This window comes from Astyanax mexicanus, chromosome 4 (assembly GCF_023375975.1).
Source record: "Astyanax mexicanus isolate ESR-SI-001 chromosome 4, AstMex3_surface, whole genome shotgun sequence".
NCBI lineage: Eukaryota > Metazoa > Chordata > Actinopteri > Characiformes > Acestrorhamphidae > Astyanax > Astyanax mexicanus.
In genome coordinates this window covers 40,481,789-40,500,128 of record NC_064411.1, presented here as the reverse complement: position 1 = coordinate 40,500,128, position 18,340 = coordinate 40,481,789, and the positions used below count along the sequence as shown (strand labels likewise).

Below are 18,340 nucleotides of genomic sequence, written 5' to 3'. Positions count from 1 at the left end.
ATTTTTTTGTAATTCAACAGTGATGATATAAATAATGTCCACTGTGTATCCAAGGCTGGAGTATAATAAATTATACTAGATATAATTATATTAGATATAAATGAATTTTAAAAATTTGAAATTTATACTGTTTAAACGTTTGCAGTATATTTTTTAGGGCTGGCCCGAATAGCGTTTTTTGAGCTCCGGATATTCGGCACTGATTCGAAGCGAATATTCGAATATTCGTTTTTAAAAAAAGAGGTAAAAAAAATAAATAAAAAAAAAGCAAATCACGGCCCCTTTAATCCACTGAAAAATGTTCAATTTGCTCTGACCAACGAGACATATTCACCCCGGATTTTTGGTGTTTTTATCCCGGATTTTTGTGTTTTCACCCCATATTTTTTCTGTGTTTTTAGCCCAGATTTCTTTGTGTTTTCATCCCGGAATTTCTGCTGCCCCACACCGCGGCTTATCCGCTGCGTAAGCAGGCTAGGAGGCTGCTGCTGCACGGTTTCTCCGCTGCGCAAGCCAGCCCAGTAAATTGCTGTTTGTGTTTTCACACTTAGGCTATTTGCTTAAAAAAACAAACAAAAAAAACGTTTGTTCAGGAAGTATTTTATATTCTTAAACATTGTTAATTATATTAGAGGACAGTCATTGTAAACTGTACTTGGTCTATTTCGGTTAAAGGATTGTGCAGGGCATATTACTGATTTTGTATTTTTGCACTTGGGCTATAAGCTCAATATTAAATATTTTGTTTGCTTAGAAATTATTTTATATTTTTAAACCATTTTAAATTATATTAGATAAGAGGAAATTCGTTCAGACATCATTTTTGTAGGCCAGGCTTTTGTAACCGATTTAGCCCCTACTGTTGCCACATTACCCCTTACGTTTTATTATATAAATCAGTTTCGAAGAGCCTGCATTTTTTTTTATCATGTATAATAGAGGTCTGCGCGAGACTGATTTTTAAACCCACTCTTCCACGCTCCCGCGTTTCTGTCTCGTTACCGCGCCGCAAAAAAATTGCTTCTTTTAATCCCGCGCCCGCCCGCCACATACACATTTCTGCCGCTCCCGCCCCACGTTCCTAATATAAATGAAATAAACTACATTTAATGCTTCAAATTTACTTATATATTTATTAAAACAGCAGCGCTGAATAGTGCGGTCCCGTTCCTTACCCCAGTCCAAACACCATCGGTGTGTGCGTGTGTGTGTCGGTCCATCCTGCGCGTTGAGAGTTTTCTTTAGTTTTTTTTTTTTTACAATTATTACAGTTTTCTTAACTATTTATTAATTTGCTCCCGCATCGTCTGGATTAAACTCCCGCTCCAGCCAATAACAGTTCAGTTCTGTCCCGCGCGCAAGATATTCTGACGGGACCCGCGAGAACAGAAGTGGTTAGAGTGAGGTGGAACTCTGGAAAGGAGAAAAAAAACGAATATCCGAATACCAAAATTAAAAACCGAATACCTACTCAACGAACGAATATCCGAATACCCGAATATTCGGGTCCAGCCCTAATATTTTTAAATGCTTAAAATGTGCTAATGTTCCTTTCTTATATAAACAAACACACATGTAAACATAATGTTTATCTTGAGAATGTCATTGTTGAGGCTGTTTCCATATATTGTACAATAATCCAATAATACAATTCTCATGACAGGCCTACCTAATTCCATATACAATATAGCACATATATAAACACAGCGTATACGACCACATACGTTGAATAAAGAGGGGCGGTCCGTGGTAATTGCGCATACAGTAGGGTCTCATTGAGCTGGCACACGCTGATAATAGAGCGATTATGCATGGCTTTATGGTAAAGTCCTCAGCTTTAATGCAGCATGTGGGTCTTTTGTTTCCAGTATCTCAGAAGCCCCCTTTTCTGCGCAGCTCACAGCTGCTACCCCCCTCGACTCCCCCCGCCACTCCAACTGTAATCTGGAATTAGTGCATCTGGGGATAGGGAGACGAGTGTGAGAGATTAACAAGCTGTCTGTCACACCAACATCCTCCAGCTCTATTGTAGAGAGAGGCAGGCGGACACCCACCCCAAACACACACACACATATACACACACAGACACAGAACCTCACACACTAGAACCATCAACCCAGAACACGTAAACTGAAACAGAATCACTCTGCAGTCGTTTCGCTCTCTGTCTGATCACAGTCTCGCTGCTGGATAAAAGGGAAGACTTGCATTGATTGACTCAATTTGAAGTGGATATTGACATCTGGCTTTTGTAGGTCAGTAGGATGTGTTGTAGCTAATGGGTATGAATTGCTCCCTGTGGGATATGGCCTGACAGTGTCTGTGGAGTTAACTCATTGTCTGACAAGACCTCAGAGACCATGTTCTTGTTTTAGCTCCTCAGTACAAGCACTTTAGAAGGTTTTAAAATGCAACATTTACAGCTAAACTTATATGACCTTTCTTTCAACACAAAAATCCATGTGAAGGATTTGTAGGAGCAGCAAATTCTAAAACCTTCATAGATAATGCCAGATATTGTACATTTTAAACAAGCTCTAACCATTAGGACATTTCAATTTATTTGACATGAAAACGATACTCCACCAAAGTTTGTGTTTATTACTTTGAAATTGCCAAAATGGACACAGAAATATATATTTATAGTAACAATAATAATTCTACTACTAATAATAAATATGTTTTTCATTTAATGTTTTTTTAATTCATTTATTTAATTTATTTTCTACATTGTGGATTAAAATTAAATACATGAAAACAGTTAAGGGACACATATGGATCTACATAATAAACACAGTCCCCTGACCTAAACCCGACTGAAATGGTGATTTGAGGTGATTTAGGATGAGCTGGAGCTTCACAGCGTGAAGGAAAAGCAGCAGCTATTGTTCAGCACCTCCAGGAACTCCTTTAATACAGTGAGAAAACTATTCCAGGATGGCTCTACCTCATGAAGACACTGAGATTAAAATGTATAATTCTGCATGGGTTACTTTAATATAGTATTTAATATTAAAAGTACAATGTAAAAAAAAAAACATATAAAGAAAACTTTTTCTAAACTTTTGACTGGTACTGTACATTTATGTCAAGACCTGTCATGAAACCTGTTTTTGATCATTTGTGTAGAACATTGTGTTCTTATTAAAATTAATATTATTAATAGTGAATTAACTGCATGCATATTTAAATAAACTTGACCTTATTTTTAGCAAAATAAACTACTTAAATGTATTAAAAATCTAATTGAACTTGACTTTATTTTAAAGTAGACATAAAATAAGTCTGCTGCTTGACTACATACTAAAGTAGACCTTATTTATAATAAATAAACTACTTACATTGAACTTGACTTTATTTTAAAGTAGACATAAGTACTAATAATTATACAGTGGTAAAACATTGATAAAGCCAGCTTTGATTATAAGGATAAAGTAGTCCAAATGTCTTGTTATGTATCTTTATAAACTGTTTATTAAAATTTATTGACTGTTATTGTTTGTACAATATTTAGTATTTAGCTTATGTAGTCAAGTTAATCAAGTTGAGGTAAGGCTATCATAGAAAAAAGGCTAGACAATAAATATATAAAATATTTTATTACAAATCCTTTTTGACAGTCTTAATTAATTTAATTAAGTTAGATAAATTAAGTTCATATAAAACATGATCTGTCCTATCATATAATTGAAAAGACAAAATCCTTATCTTCATGGTATGGAACATAAATTACCAGGCACCATAAATACTTCACTGTACAGAAAGAAATTATGTTATGAGTTTTGTTATTGCCAATTCTAGTGTAGCTATTCTGAATTACAAATATAAAGTTACTATTCCTGAGAAAATAATCTCTGAGTTCTAAAACTGATAAAACGTCTCAGCTCAAGCTGCTCCCTGCGTGCCCCCAGCCTGCCAGCTGACCAGCACATTGTCCAATCTGCTGTTCACGTGGTCAGTGGAATCAGGTGTGGCAGATTGGAACTGGCACAAAGAGCAGATTAGAATCGTCCGCCACATACCAACGACCCGGGGCTTTTATTAAACATCTCCACAGCACCGCATTTTACTGACAGTTTCTAACATAGCGTTCCTTCTCAGTTTACGGTGTTCAGACTGTTCAGTGATGTCAGCTCTGGTCTGTGAAGAGCAGAGCTCAGAGTGTAGCGGCTTCGGTGCAGTGCTGTGTAAGTGTGTATAGGATTATTCCCCCAGACACTGATTACTGCTCAGATTATGCAGGATGGTCCTCAGCTCTCTATGACCTAATCCCTCTGCTTTAAATTATACAGACATGCAGATTAGAGCAGAACCGTGCTTTATAGCACAGCATACTGTATTTAAATTATATGCATGTACAGTATATAGCATATCATAATCTTATGCTTTGGGTCACATATGTTTTGATAATCCTTGTTGCATGTTACAGTACAGCTTATTCCTTACAATAAACCACTGACGTGAAGTTGAAAGTATGTTACAATAGGCCTTATTCTATTTTTTTTTTTATTGTATTATACAGTAAATTTGTCATCAATAATATTAATAGGTTTTATATTTGTGTGTTGTAGGGTTACATTTACATTTACATTTACAGTTTATCTGACAGTCTTTTCCAGAGCAACTTACAAGGTTATTCCTATTGCAGAGGAGGGCCAATGTAGTGTTAGGAGTCTTGCCCAAGGACTCTTATTGGTGTAGCACAGCACAGTTACCCAGACCTGGATTTGAACCCCAGTCTCTCACATGGTAGCTCACTGGCAGGGGGTGGTGATATCCACTGCACCACAATATCCATATTTAGGTTTGTGTATTAATAGTAAATGTACACTCTGAACCAAAAAAGGTTCAGTATAGTTCTGAGAGAAAGACGTTCTTTATGTAATAATAGTGTAACTGATGTTGGTTCTGCATTTTTATATACAGACAAAATGTGAGTACCCCTACAAAAAGGGATAGCTCCACCCATGGCAGGAATCAAAATATGGCAGATGAATATACAGCAAACACACAATAGGGGCAAACCCAAAAACTAGAAAAAGAAAGTAAAAGAAATTATAGATCAGAACAGAAAAGAAAAAAAAACACTTGCTCACGGTAATGCTGGAAAATCTTTGCAGTTAGAGATTGACACCGTCAGGGTTCAAACAGACAAATAGTCATAATTAGTCCCAGGTGAAAACAGTCAATACTCAGGTGAACCAGAGTGCATCAGCTGATGCGCATTAGCTGGAGGCATGTGCACAGGTGCTGAATTAAAGTGCAGGTCCTTATGAGAATGAAATGGAATCTTTAAGACTTGTAACATCTGTGAGAAAAACTGGTGCTATGACTGTAAACTCTCATGTTGTAAATATGTGACAAAAATAATCTATAGTATAAAATCTTCTTCACTTTAAAAGTAGGCCAGCTTCTGGTTTAAAGGGATTAATGTGGAGCTCCATAAACATATCGGCTTGTAAAATAATATTTGCATGTTTGCTCTGATAGACGGTACATATCAGCTACATAGCATGGTTGCTTGGTTTTTCTGTTGCTCTATATTTGCGCTCTTTGTAAGGCCTTGTTCAAACAGAGCTGCAAAAGTGGCATAGAACATAAAAGGCTCAGGAGTTGTCCACTACTCTTCCCAAGGATTATTTTGACCATGTTGGTTTAGTTACTCGAGGTTAGGCCTGTTTATTTAGCGTTGAAGGATCTGTGTGTATGAGTGTGTGTGAAAGGAAAACTAGACTGGATAGATCGCGTTCTTGAATGAGGCCTACTGTGCTTGACATTAAGAGCCTCGCAGTGAACGGAACAGTGGAATCTTTTTTGTTCTTGAGACTGAGGCTCATTATTGAAGGGAAAGCTATAGCATCTATATCTTTGAAGCTGATGTCTGAAGCATGCGAGAGAATCCAATTCCAGGTTATGTTCAGTCAGAGAGACTTCACTTCAACTACAGACTTTGCTTTAACTTTGAGTGAGTGAGCTACTGGGGTCTGAGTTTCCCCTTCTGAAGTCTCCATTGCTCCACCATCCCTCGCATTCAGTAAAACTGAGCCGGATCCTCTTTTAGAGGTTCTACATGTGATGTAAGTACATAAGCATGTGACGTGGCCAGAAGAACTCCTGCGAAAAGCGACCCGACACCCCAGTTTTTAGAATTAATATATTAGGCTTAGCAGGGATGGTCGTTTCAGCACACTGGTACCATTTTAAACACAATATTTTATCCCTTCTCCGCTCAGAAATGCTTCTGCTTTCAGTTTAGAAACAAAATAATACAGACTGCCACTTTTAAGACAAGCTCTTAAGATTGGCACCAGTATGTGGACGAGCATTGTACTGTTAGAATAGTGTGCTAGAGTGAGTGAGCATTCAGAAAAGGTATGGCCACTTGTTGTAGGACCTTATTGATGTAAGGCTGGGCTGTAAAAATGACGAGTAAAGGTGATCTTGCAACATACGAAATTGCCCCCCCACTCAAAAACAAGCGCATCAATAGTGAACATGATTGTTTCAGCCATGTTGGTTGGTTAAGTAACTCGGGGCAAGGCCTGTTTATTTAGCGTTGGAGGATCTGTGTGTGTATGAGTGTGTGTGAAAGGAAAACTCAACTGGAGGACAGAACGTGTTCTTGAATGAGGCCTACTGTGCTTGACATTATGAGCCTCGCACTGAACGGAACAGTGGAATCTTGTTTGTTCTGGAGGCCGAGGCCCATTATTGCAGGGAAAGCATGCCGGGTTGCGTATGCTGGTTTATTCTGGGATGGGTGTTGCCTTTAATGAGATGCTGGTGGAAGAAATTCCATGTGTTTGGACTCGGAAAGCTGGAATTGGGGCCTTCAGCTAGCCTAGCTCTTTGTAGCTTGGCCGAAACTTCAAGGCGGCTGTTAAAGTGAGGTATGAGGCGTTTCTGAGACGCGGTGGAAGTGTTTGCATGCGCTTCCTATTTGCGCGAGAGTGTGCAAGCTGCTGTTAGGAGGAACAAAGGCCTCCCTGTCCAGAAGAGGGGTGCGCCCTGCTCCTACAAAACACCCTCAGACTCGAATTAGCATGGTTCTGACACTAGTTAGCATCCAAAAGGGCACAACCCCTCTTTCTTCTGAAGCGTCGCTTGCCGTTCTGAACTCCCCCTGTTTATGTCTGAGGTAAAAATAGATCCTTTCTGACTTATCACTCCATCAGATGTTCAGGAAGTGACCTCACCAGCCACCCTCAATCTGCTGCGTGTGCTGTTTTAAGCATTGTTCCTGTTTTGCCATCTCATTTTTCTTAAACGCATCATTTCTCATGTCGTCATGGTCATATTTAGGAGGATGTGGGAGACGATTGAAAGGCCAAGTCTTTTTCATGCTAATTGCAATGAAGCACTCCAAACTACACTTGAGTTTTAATGAGGATGTAGGGCAATTTTCTCTTTTTTTTTTTTTGGTGCTATTTGTTTGGAGCTGAGTTTTTGGGGTTGCCCTTGACTATGGATTGTCTTGGTCTATGAGAAGGTGCAATTTTTGGTACCAAATACACTGTATGTCTAAATATTTGTGAACATCCTTTCGATCCAATACTTTTGGGATGAGTTGTGTGAAATTGGGGAGGAGGTGTTGTGGTGATCATCCAACATTATGAACTCACTGATGCTCTTGTTCTTAAATGCAATCAAATCGTCACTCCAAGAAAAGCTCTTTTTTAATACAAAGAACATTTTTATTCAGAATTTTAGAGCAAGAAGTTTAGCACGTCCCATATTTTGTAAAAATGTAGAACTAGTTTTGCCTCATTGGAAACATCTTCAAAAACTTTACTTTGATCTTCAATTTCCACAGAGTTTAAAAGATTCATAAAAATAGAATAGAATGCATAGGTTAACAATTTTGTACTGAACTGTAACTCACACAAACAAGTAAATGCAATTATTTGGGCCCAGGAAACTTATTCAGTTTGCTAAGCTTATTAAAACTCTTGTATACAACAATAGGGACCCTTTTTAGAGATCATTGAAGCTGCCATGTTTTTTTTTTTTTTTTTGCATACTTTCTGTCCTGCAGTTGTTTCTTGCAGTATATTGTGTCAAGAATGTATAATAGTTGGAACAAAAAAAAAAAACATTTTTTACAGGGAGCTTCATTTTTGCATTCAATGGTATTACCTTAAAATATAAACAAAATATGTATACAAACATATTGAGACAAGTAAAGGATATTAAAAAGAATGTATCCTACTTTTGTTGGAGTAACTGTCTCTACTGTCCAGAGAAAAATCTTTCTCATAGATTTTAGAGCATTGCTGTGAGACTTTCAATACATTGTCACCACCCACCTCACCCCCAGTTTGTGTTTATATTTGCACATCTGTGCAGCTTAAAGTTAAAAATTCCACCAAGAATTCTTAGGGGTTTTTTTGCTCACCGTTTCTTTTACGCTTTATGCTCTACCAGACGTTCTACACAGGCTGTTCTTGCTGCTGCATTCTGCTTTCTCGAGACCATGATGGATGCTGTGTTTGTCTTGACGAATGAGTTAAAAAGCCCCTGGCGGACCCTCAACATGGCTACTTCTGACCCTAATCACCCTTTTCAACTGTGCTCCAGTCATCCCCCCCTTCAACACACTTCCCCCTGTTTGAGGAGGACTTCCTGTCTACAAAACACTGCGCAGGAAGAGCGGCCTCTGAAACAATGTGGAGAAATGAGGGATGGGGAGGAGGGGAAGGAGGAAGGAGTAGCGAGAAAGAGAGAGAGTGAGAGACATAGAGAGACAATTACAGAGAGAGGGAGCGAGAGAGAGAGTGCTGAAGAGACTCTTTCCTTTGTGTCGAAGTCTTTCTCTCATCCATCCAAAGATTGCTGTGGTGATTAGGATGAGCATGCAGCTGCGTGGAACGCTGAATGCTGAAAGCTGATTGGTGCTACTGTTTGTGTATGGAATGTTGCCATTCCAAGCCCCATATAAGAGATATGAGATATAAAAATGCTGATAGAGTGTGAACAAATGCGAGGCTATGTTTTCCAGCAATTCATTTGATCTTTTTGTATGTAAAAATCAAATGCTGATGATACAGATCAGAAGGTTCAGCTGAGTTTAGGCTAAACTCCTGAAAATAAAGGAGCTACAAATGGTTTTGATGACAATTTTATTTCAAAAAGAACCATTTTTGGAATGAAGTGTGTGTGTAGAAGCATTTACAGCATTTAAAAATGTTAGGCCCTTTTTTACACCAGTTGTTTCAGTTGACACCAGTTTTTTTAATTGGAGTATTTTCTCCCTCTGTTTGGTTTGGTTTCACACATCGTCTCCTCTGATTGGTCAGAGCTGCCTGGTGTGCGAACAAGAAAATAATTATAATGAGAAGAGTCTGTGTTCCAACGCATATATCTGTGCAGTATGAAGCTGCTTTAACACAGAACGCTTAAAATTTGCAGCTGCACTTTCAAACAAAAAATAGTTTTCAATAAGAAGTGCAGCGCATCTGTACTCGTAGTAAAAAGAGTTGCACGACTGCAGGTAGTGAATGCAGCACAGACCACGTGTGTAAACAGCATGGAGCAGAGACAGCGTTTGTACATAGCTGTGTTAATTAGCATTATCTAGCCAATATATCAGATTAAACTGCACCTTATCAGCAGTTTAGCTCAAATAAAAAGAGTATATTTGATAGCTCGGTTGAATCGAGACCTGATCACGCTCTCACCGCAAGTGAACCGCTCCAATGTTCGTTTGGGACCGGACCAAGACCAGCTAGTGGATTTAGTTGATGTTTTGTTTTGCACCTGAGTGCAATTACTGTTTTCACACCTGCTCAAATCGAACCAAAGGGTACAAATATGATTCTTCACTGCATCAATGTCATATTTACCGTCAAATAACTGGGTCCTAAAATAGAACCCCGAGGGACCCCATAAAATAAACTTAACTTGTTTAGATATGTGTAGATTGCTTTTGCCCAAAAGGTATTGGGAAAGAGTTAACCCTGCTTTTGTTGGAGTAACTGTCTCTACTGTCCTGGCAGAACATTCTACTACAGAATTCTGCTAGGAGAATTGTTGTGAGGATTTGATTGCATTCCGTGATGTGTGTAACTAAAAGTACTGAATGGAGCTCTATAATTTAAGAGAACACAGTTCCACTGCTCCACAGCTCAGTACTGGGGCTTTATATCCCACAGCCTGGTCAGAAAAGGTTTATGTAAGTCCATAGCCTGTGTCTTTAGCAGTTTCACTGGGTTTGCAGTCAGACAGCAGACAGCTGTTTTTCTTTCCAGTAACACATTTCTGATACAGCTGCAGAAGAGCTATTGAACTATTTGGTGCTTTTTAGCAGCTGTCCTTCCATAACTAGATGATATACGGTAGCTGCAGGGGGAAATCCAGCAAGGTTAATAACGTCTAGGAGATAAAATCAGCATGTTTTCAGGGCTGAATTGCATGTTAATTAACTAATGTGCTTTGCTTGAAAATATAGACTTTGCTTGAAAAATAGAAAGATCTCAGACTAAACAACTATAACTGTTCTTGATTAACAGTAACGTAAAAAGAAAAAAAATCATGTGTACATTAATCTGTACATGCTGAAATAAATCAAGACAGGATTTTTTAATTTTTAAAATAGAGAAGGCCTAAGAGATTGAATGGAACATTAGGAGTTTTTGCTCAGCAGATTAGCTTATCTTAAGCATAATACAGTATACAATGACATGCCAGATTTCATGTGAAAGGTGCTAGCATCATGTCACATTTCTAATGCCAGGTGTCAAACAGAGGTGTATAAAGCCCCCCAGCATTTAGCTGTGAAGTATTGGAACTGTTTTCTGGAATGATGATGCTGTAACCATTAATTTTGGGATGATTGGGGGGACAATTTGGGGGGAACGTGGTTATCTAACAGCCTGAATGCAAACAAATCTTCTCAGCAATGTTCCAAAATTTGGTAAAAAGCCTTCTTTGGACAGTAGAACAAAAGACAATTTCTTTTTAATACCCTTGATTTCAGAAGAAATGCTTAACTGAGCAGGTTTCCTAATACGTTTGTGGCATTTAAGAACATACAATCTAATGTGACATGTATTCTTTAAAAGCACTGGCAGTGTTTTTAATATTAAATATGCACTAAAGTTATTCTGGAAATTATTATACAAATATGTTTGTGGTGTGTATTTTAGTGTCACACTTTCTAACTGTATTATTTTTCTCTTTTCTTTTTCTCTCTTTACAGCCTGCAATGTCACCATCCACAACCGTTGCAGAGACGCACTGGCCAACTGTGCTAAAATGAAACAGAAGGTAAGAAAAGCCACACAGGAGTATAGAGGAATTTTAAATTAGTTCTCCAGCACCTAGGCTGGAACAGTATTAGCATTACCTGCTAACTGCGCTAATCGCTAGCTCTTTCACCGTTCAGAGTCAAATATATCTGACTGTAGTCTACGCATTTACCATGTAAAAAAAAGCTACATGGGACTAACCACTAGCTGATAGCACCCTGGCTTACAGGAACACTCAGGGTTCCTCACTGTAGCGCTGTCGGGTGGCAATTACTAGCGGATAGCCTCTATTGCTAATGCTGCTGCACCCAGCCTTAGTGGAAATCTGGAAAATCGAAGCTTACTGTAAATCATTTTACAGTTTACTCACCCAAATAAACTGTTTTCAGGAAAGAAACTGTGTAAATTAACATCCAGCACTCATTTGACTTTGAAAGAAAATGTTTTTTAAGAATTACAGTTTTGTTTACTTAGCTTAGCTTAACATAACTAACCATAGGTTTGTGAACACCGCTTGTTATTAATGAATTTATCTACTTCAAAGTAGTAACTTTACTCAATTATAAGGTCAACATGCACAATGCTAAGCATCAGAGGGGGAATAAAAATCCCAGTATTGAGCTGTGGAGCGGTGGAACAGTTTTTTTTTTTTGGATTGACGGAGCTCCAGGAGTTGGAGTGGCTTAACTAATCATCCAACATCATTACCTGGTCTCAATAATGTTCCCTTGGCTGCATGCAATCAAATCTTCAGCCCAAAAGCAGTGATCCAAAATACCAAAAAATATATATTTTTTGTTTAACAGTATTTATGTAGCTCTTTCGGTTTTAAAGACTCTATCTGATATCAATAACTATATTTGTTTGTGTAATTCATATTACACATAGCTACACATACTAATTCTACTCTACATGATTGTGTTTGGTTTTTTGTCTCTTGCAGCAGCAGAAGTTAGCGCTGGGGAGGAACAGTTCAGCTCTTCAGAACGTGGCTCTTCGCAGCAAAAGTGAGTGTTATTGTTTCTGCTTTCTCCAGTCCTCCCTTCTCTTCCCAAGCGGATGAGTTAGTTTTCCTGTGTTTACCTTATCTTCTCCCTTCCTCTCGGCTTTTAGATTTGAACACCTACTCCTGATAGCAGTGCAGGTAAGCTGAGGAGCAGCACTGCCTCCTATAGGTAGAGTACTGTCTCTGCAGCCTGTGTAGGTAAAGAAGACTGTGGTCTTTTTATCAGTGATGTGGCTTTGATGTAGTTAGAGCTAGGCCAGGCTAGGCAGGTTGGACAGGATCAGCTTCTGCAGAGTCGTTTTAAGTGCTGATAATCTGTTTTTGGTTTCTGTTCAGTATCAGGAGATTACACACATAGTTTATGTTCTTGTTGCAGTGTAGGTTCACATGTTATTTAAAGGCTATCTGAAGCTTTGTCGCTGTTTATGAGATGATATGGGCTGTTTAAGAAGTGATATTGTTCATAAAACTGTTATAAAAGATATATATATATGTATCTCAAATTACTTTGGTTTAAGGCTGCTTACATAAAGTCTATGCAATTTATTATATAAAACAGGCTGCATTACCCTAGCAAATACTAGAATAGATTGTTTTTATACACACTATATGGATACAAGGTTTTTTTGCTTCTGTTGGAGGCTTTCAACTACATTTTGGAACCCCACTTCATTCCCAACTCCCAAACTCATCCTCTCTGAACTACTGGATAGAAGACCATTCCATGCTCCACAGCTTAATGCTGGGGGGATTATATCCCTTATACCAAGGCTTGGCATTAGGCATGCTGCCAGAATGCACCAGAGGGTCCTATTAGCATCTTTTTGGCAATAATTCGCTACAGGGACTACACAAGCTGTTGTAGCGTCAGTGGGTTCAACACAATGTAGCTGAACTCAATTCTTTTAAGAAATATGTTCCAAAGTAATGGAGCTTCATCTTTCCTGTCCTTGCTCAGGCTCATGGTGGCTGCATACAATCAAAGATACAGTATATAGAACATATCAGATATGTAACTTAAAGTTTTCTCTCTCTGTCTTATTTGTCTTTTTTCAGCTCCCATGATAAAGGAAAGGCCAAGCTCAGCCATCTACCCCTCCGACAGTCTGCGTCAGTCTCTTCTGGGCTCTCGCCGGGGACGCTCCACCCTCTCCCTCAACAAGAGCGTGTCCACCAATAACATTGCAGGGTGAGAGTAACTGATTAAGCATATTAGCTGAAAGTAACCTGAAGTGACCTGATTCTGGAGAGCACAAACATGTTTGTCTTATTTACCTGCATTGTTGTTGTCAGGTAGTTGCTGTACAGTGCCATTCACATCCATAGTAATAAAATTAAGTAGCATTTAACCTTAGACGTATCATTCAGTTATGAATCCTAATACAGAAATGATGTAGTGAATTATTCAGCAATGTCTGTTATCTCTTATAGAGTGCCACATGGTTCTATTTTAGAGCCTGTAGAACGGATGTTCATTATAGCAGTATAGTTGTTATGAATGTAATAGGTTAATAAGAGACTTTACTCTGATAAGAAAAGACTAATAGCACTGCTCTTCTGCTCTACTTGGCACTGTACACAAGGCATTTAGAATTATACTTCATCCTTTCACATCTTTCACATTTATTAGTCTATCACTGCAAAACACACAGACATATCCACTCCATACAATTTATAGTATTGTTTATTGGGTTGTTTTTAAGTACTGGTTCTATTGGATCCACCTGTATTACCATAATCATAATAGTGCCATAATAACAAATACTGCTTGAACCCTAACTATGATTGTTTGGTATTGACAGTATTCCTTATTTACGGGAATTTAAGCCTTTATTCAGACTAAGCTAATCTCCTAAAGACGTAAAGTTAAACAATAAACATATATATATTTTTTTAATTTTAAGTAAGATTTATGTATTATTTATTGTTTTTACCATTTAATTTTTGGGAGCTTGATGGGTTACAACTTGTTCATTGTTATGGTTAAGAAAGACCAGGTGATGCAAATTTTAAAGCTTTTACATTTATAAGTCCTATAAGCCATTGTTAGCCTAACTGTATCAATTTCCTCTTGTCTCTTTTTTAGTATTTTAAAGCTGTTTGTTGTAATTTGCTCCTGTTTAGGAATCTGAACGATGACTCTCCACTGGGCCTCAGACGAATTCTGTCCCAGTCTACGGACTCTCTCAACTTCAGGAACAGGGCTATGTCAATGGAATCACTGAATGATGATGGTAAGACCAATAAAAGGAAATATTGTAATATTAATATTTGAAGTACAGTGGAAATAAATAAAGAGTGCTATAGCTGTGAGCACTTCCTAAAAACTATGCTTTTGACATTGGGCATTTAAATGTGTAGAAAATAATCAGTGCTAGAAACAATTAGATTTATGTTATGGGTGCCAATCCCTTAAAAAAACTTGTATTGTATCAATCACAACAATATTCTGTGACTTAATCATGGATAAAATCATGATTACGTTTGTTTAAATGCTTGTAATTGAATTGTAACTGTATTTTGGGAAGAAGGAAGTAATAATGGTGTAGTGTGTTTTACACCTGGCAGAATAGATCATTTTATTACTGTATTATAATAATATAGTAGTCTTGATGCCTTTTAAACTAGAATATATGTTCTGTTAAACTGAGAGTTTTAATGGAGAAAATAAAAGCTAGTGTAGCTCCATATTCCACACAGCTTGAAAAGAGGAAACGTGCCATCAGTTGTGTGTTTGTTTGAGCATGACTATGCAAGTGTGTGTGTCTGAACTCTTTTACCACACAAACACACAGGTGAAGTGTATTATGCATCCATGCTGGAGGAGTTGGAAAGGGACGGGCAGGATTTTGAGGCTGATTCATGGAGTTTGGTGGTGGACGCTTCATATCTCCAGACTCACCGCAAAGACGTAATTAAGAGACAGGATGTCATCTATGGTGAGTCTCTTCTTCTGATCTTCTGTCCCCATAAACAGAATTCATAGCAGCCTATTGAGGGTTTTATAGTTTGACCTAACTCTGTGTGATGCTTCTAATGCTTCCAGAGCTGATTCAGACTGAGCTGCACCATGTGCGGACTCTGCGGATCATGGAGGGAGTGTTCCGACGTGGCATGCTGGAGGAGGTGCTTCTGGAGCCTGGTGTGGCTCATGCCGTTTTCCCCTGCCTGGATCAGCTAGTGACCCTACATAAACGTTTCCTCAACCAACTGCTGAGCAGAAGAAACCACAGCCTGGCATCAGGCAGCACCACCAACTTTACCATCCAACAGCTCGGAGACGTGCTGGTGGAACAGGTGAGTTGTTTGTATTTGAATATCCATCATGAATTTCTCAACAGGCTAAGATTGATGATAATATGATATAATGGATAATATGGTTGCAAATCAAATACTGTGGGCATTACAATGATGTATTTATGGCTGTATTTGTATGTAAAATCAGTGAAAACCGGACAGCTTTTTAAATAGTTATCATGTCACATGGGCTCACCTGTGCCACTCTTTCCTTCATCCAGTTTTCAGGCCACAATGCTGACGAGATGAGAAAGTGCTATGCCGAGTTCTGCAGCCGTCACCTGAAGGCTGTGAAGCTCTACAAGGAACTGCTGGCCCGGGACAAGAGATTCCAGCACTTTATCCGGGTAAGGAAAAGGAGATGACCCCCACATTTAAATTTCATATCAGTGTGGACAATAAATAGAGTAAATTAATATGTTTTTATTTTAAAATGCATAAAAACATATAAAATTAGGTCTTTGTGTTCAAAGAATTCCACTTGGCTAGATCTCATACTGGGTCTGTTTAGGCTCTTTTTTTTGTCCCTTTGATATAGGGGTGGGCAATATTATATCGTATACAATATATCGTGACACAGAAATATCATGATATTAAAAATCCATATCGTGATAATAGGGCTGTTCTGTCTTAAAGGTAGTCTATTATTTACTGTGAAGCTTTAGGTGTATTTATTGTATAATTGTTTTAGTTTGCAGTTTATATGCATGCACTAAATATTCTGCTCTATTTTTTGCTGCATTATATTATTTTATGCTATATTTTTTATGTTGCCACATTATGATTATACTGTTATACTATTATACTATATTCCTGAAATTAATGAATTATTTTAGTTTTCCTATATCGCCAAGTATATTGTTATCGCAAAAATACCCTGAAATATTGTGAGCCCACCCATGCTTTGATATCTGAAACAGCATTTTCTGTCAATACTCTAAATATAGGTATTTGTATTAGAGGTGTAATGCACCATCATTCAACACAAGTCTGATACATTGTAGGGAAAAAAGCAAAAAAAAATAATATACCTCACACATTTTATTATACATTGAAATTATAATAATAATAATAATAATATGCTTTATGTCTGCTTTTCTGCACAGAGAGTAAGCAGAGGTCCCCTGCTCCGTCGTCATGGAGTCCAAGAGTGCATCCTGCTCGTCACTCAGCGCATCACCAAGTACCCAGTGCTGATCCAGCGGATACTGGACAATACGAAAGGTTAGACATGGCTACCCCTCAAATATCTACACAAACAACTCAACTTTCCCACAGTAGCAGTGTGTGAGTTCCTCATTTGATTGATTTTGTTTATTGATTGGTTTGTTTGGTTTGCTCACTGATTCTTTTTAATGAATCCCCGAGGGGTAAATTTGATCATTATGCACATAAACAAACACGCACACAATTTATCACATCACTTATCAATATGACACAGTCCCCAGTGGTGCTGATTACTGGCCGCTCGAGACAAGATTATAGATTTGACTAAAAAAGAACACAGTTCATTAATTTGAGGGATTTAAAAATCCATTCAAAACATACTATGTAACAACTGCTGAAACTTATTTAGTACGAGCTATGATGTTTATACATTATAGGGACAAAGGTATTGGGACACCTGCTCATTCATTGTTTCATTGGAAATCAAGGGTATTAAAAATAGTTTTTTTCCTGCTTTTGTCTCTACTGTCTGGGGAAAGAGGTCAGGATGAGGTCAGGATGTTATAAGGTGCACCGGATTATAGTCGAGTAAAAAAAATGGTTTACCATCCTTCTAGAGATGACACATAGGTTCATAGGTGTCCACAAATATTGTCCACAAAAAAAGTGTATATGATTGTATGTGTGTGTTTTGGTTTCTCAGGCAGTGAAGAGGAGGCGGAGTCTCTGAGCCAGGCGCTGGTTCTGATCCGGGAGCTGCTGAGCTCTGTGGATCAGCAGGTGCAGGAGCTGGAGCACACCCAGAGGCTGCAGGAGATTCGTGGCAAGCTGGACCCTCGGGCTGAAACGGAGGTGCGTGGAGGAGGCGTGTTCCGAGGAGGAGAACTACAGAGGAGGAGGCTCATCCATGAGGGAACTCTGCTGTGGAAGACCACACAGGGCTCTAGACTCAAAGGTAAAAGACAGTTTGTCTATATGTGGCATGTTTTAATAGTTTAATAGGGATGTAGAATGCCTCAATGCCTGAAGGTGGCAGCAATGCTTTATTTTTGCAACATCCAATATGTTCATTTAAAAATATATATACACTGACATGCCAAAGGACATGGGGTATAAATTAAATATTGTTTCCCCATGCCATGACTTTTGCCATGTCCAACGGAAATTAAAGAATACTGGGGATACAATTTGTGCCAGAGTAGCTTGTCTGTTTGCATGGACAATTCTAGCCAGATTCTGCAGGTCACAAACATTACCATCCACTTCAGTGTCCACCTTGGGTGGTAATTCACCTTGCCTTACCATGAGAACGCTGGCTGGTGAGGTGGGGTAGCATGAAATTCTTCATAAGTATAAGTCAATATATAAAAGTATTAAAATTGTTATATACATATGCAGTATACTTATATGAGCATATTGTCAGTGCCTAATAAGCCATGTACAAGGTGTTGGTATTTTGGAAAATCTGCCACAACTGGTGCCTTTTTTCATTGTAACAAAATATTCAGTCAAAAGTTTAGGCACATAAATCCAGTGTTTTTTCATTATTTTTTTAATTTTCTGGATTGTAGATTAATACTAAAGTCATGCAAGCTATGAAGAAAAACATGGAATTATTTAGTAA

General features: G+C 38.3%; 1 protein-coding gene across 4 annotated transcripts in view; it reads left to right on the top strand.

Annotated features, from left to right (window-relative positions):
* The window catches only part of arhgef2 (rho/rac guanine nucleotide exchange factor (GEF) 2), a 98,029-nt gene that overhangs the window by 70,356 nt on the left and 9,333 nt on the right, over positions 1-18,340 (top strand). For all 4 annotated transcript variants that reach the window (XM_022679109.2, XM_022679110.2, XM_022679112.2 and 1 more), the window contains 9 exons: positions 11,198-11,265; positions 12,190-12,253; positions 13,309-13,441; positions 14,377-14,486; positions 15,048-15,191; positions 15,299-15,549; positions 15,771-15,896; positions 16,656-16,773; positions 17,420-17,671. In XM_022679109.2, the coding sequence (XP_022534830.2) occupies positions 11,198-11,265; positions 12,190-12,253; positions 13,309-13,441; positions 14,377-14,486; positions 15,048-15,191; positions 15,299-15,549; positions 15,771-15,896; positions 16,656-16,773; positions 17,420-17,671 (1,266 nt within the window). The remainder of the gene's footprint in view (positions 1-11,197; positions 11,266-12,189; positions 12,254-13,308; positions 13,442-14,376; positions 14,487-15,047; positions 15,192-15,298; positions 15,550-15,770; positions 15,897-16,655; positions 16,774-17,419; positions 17,672-18,340) is intronic.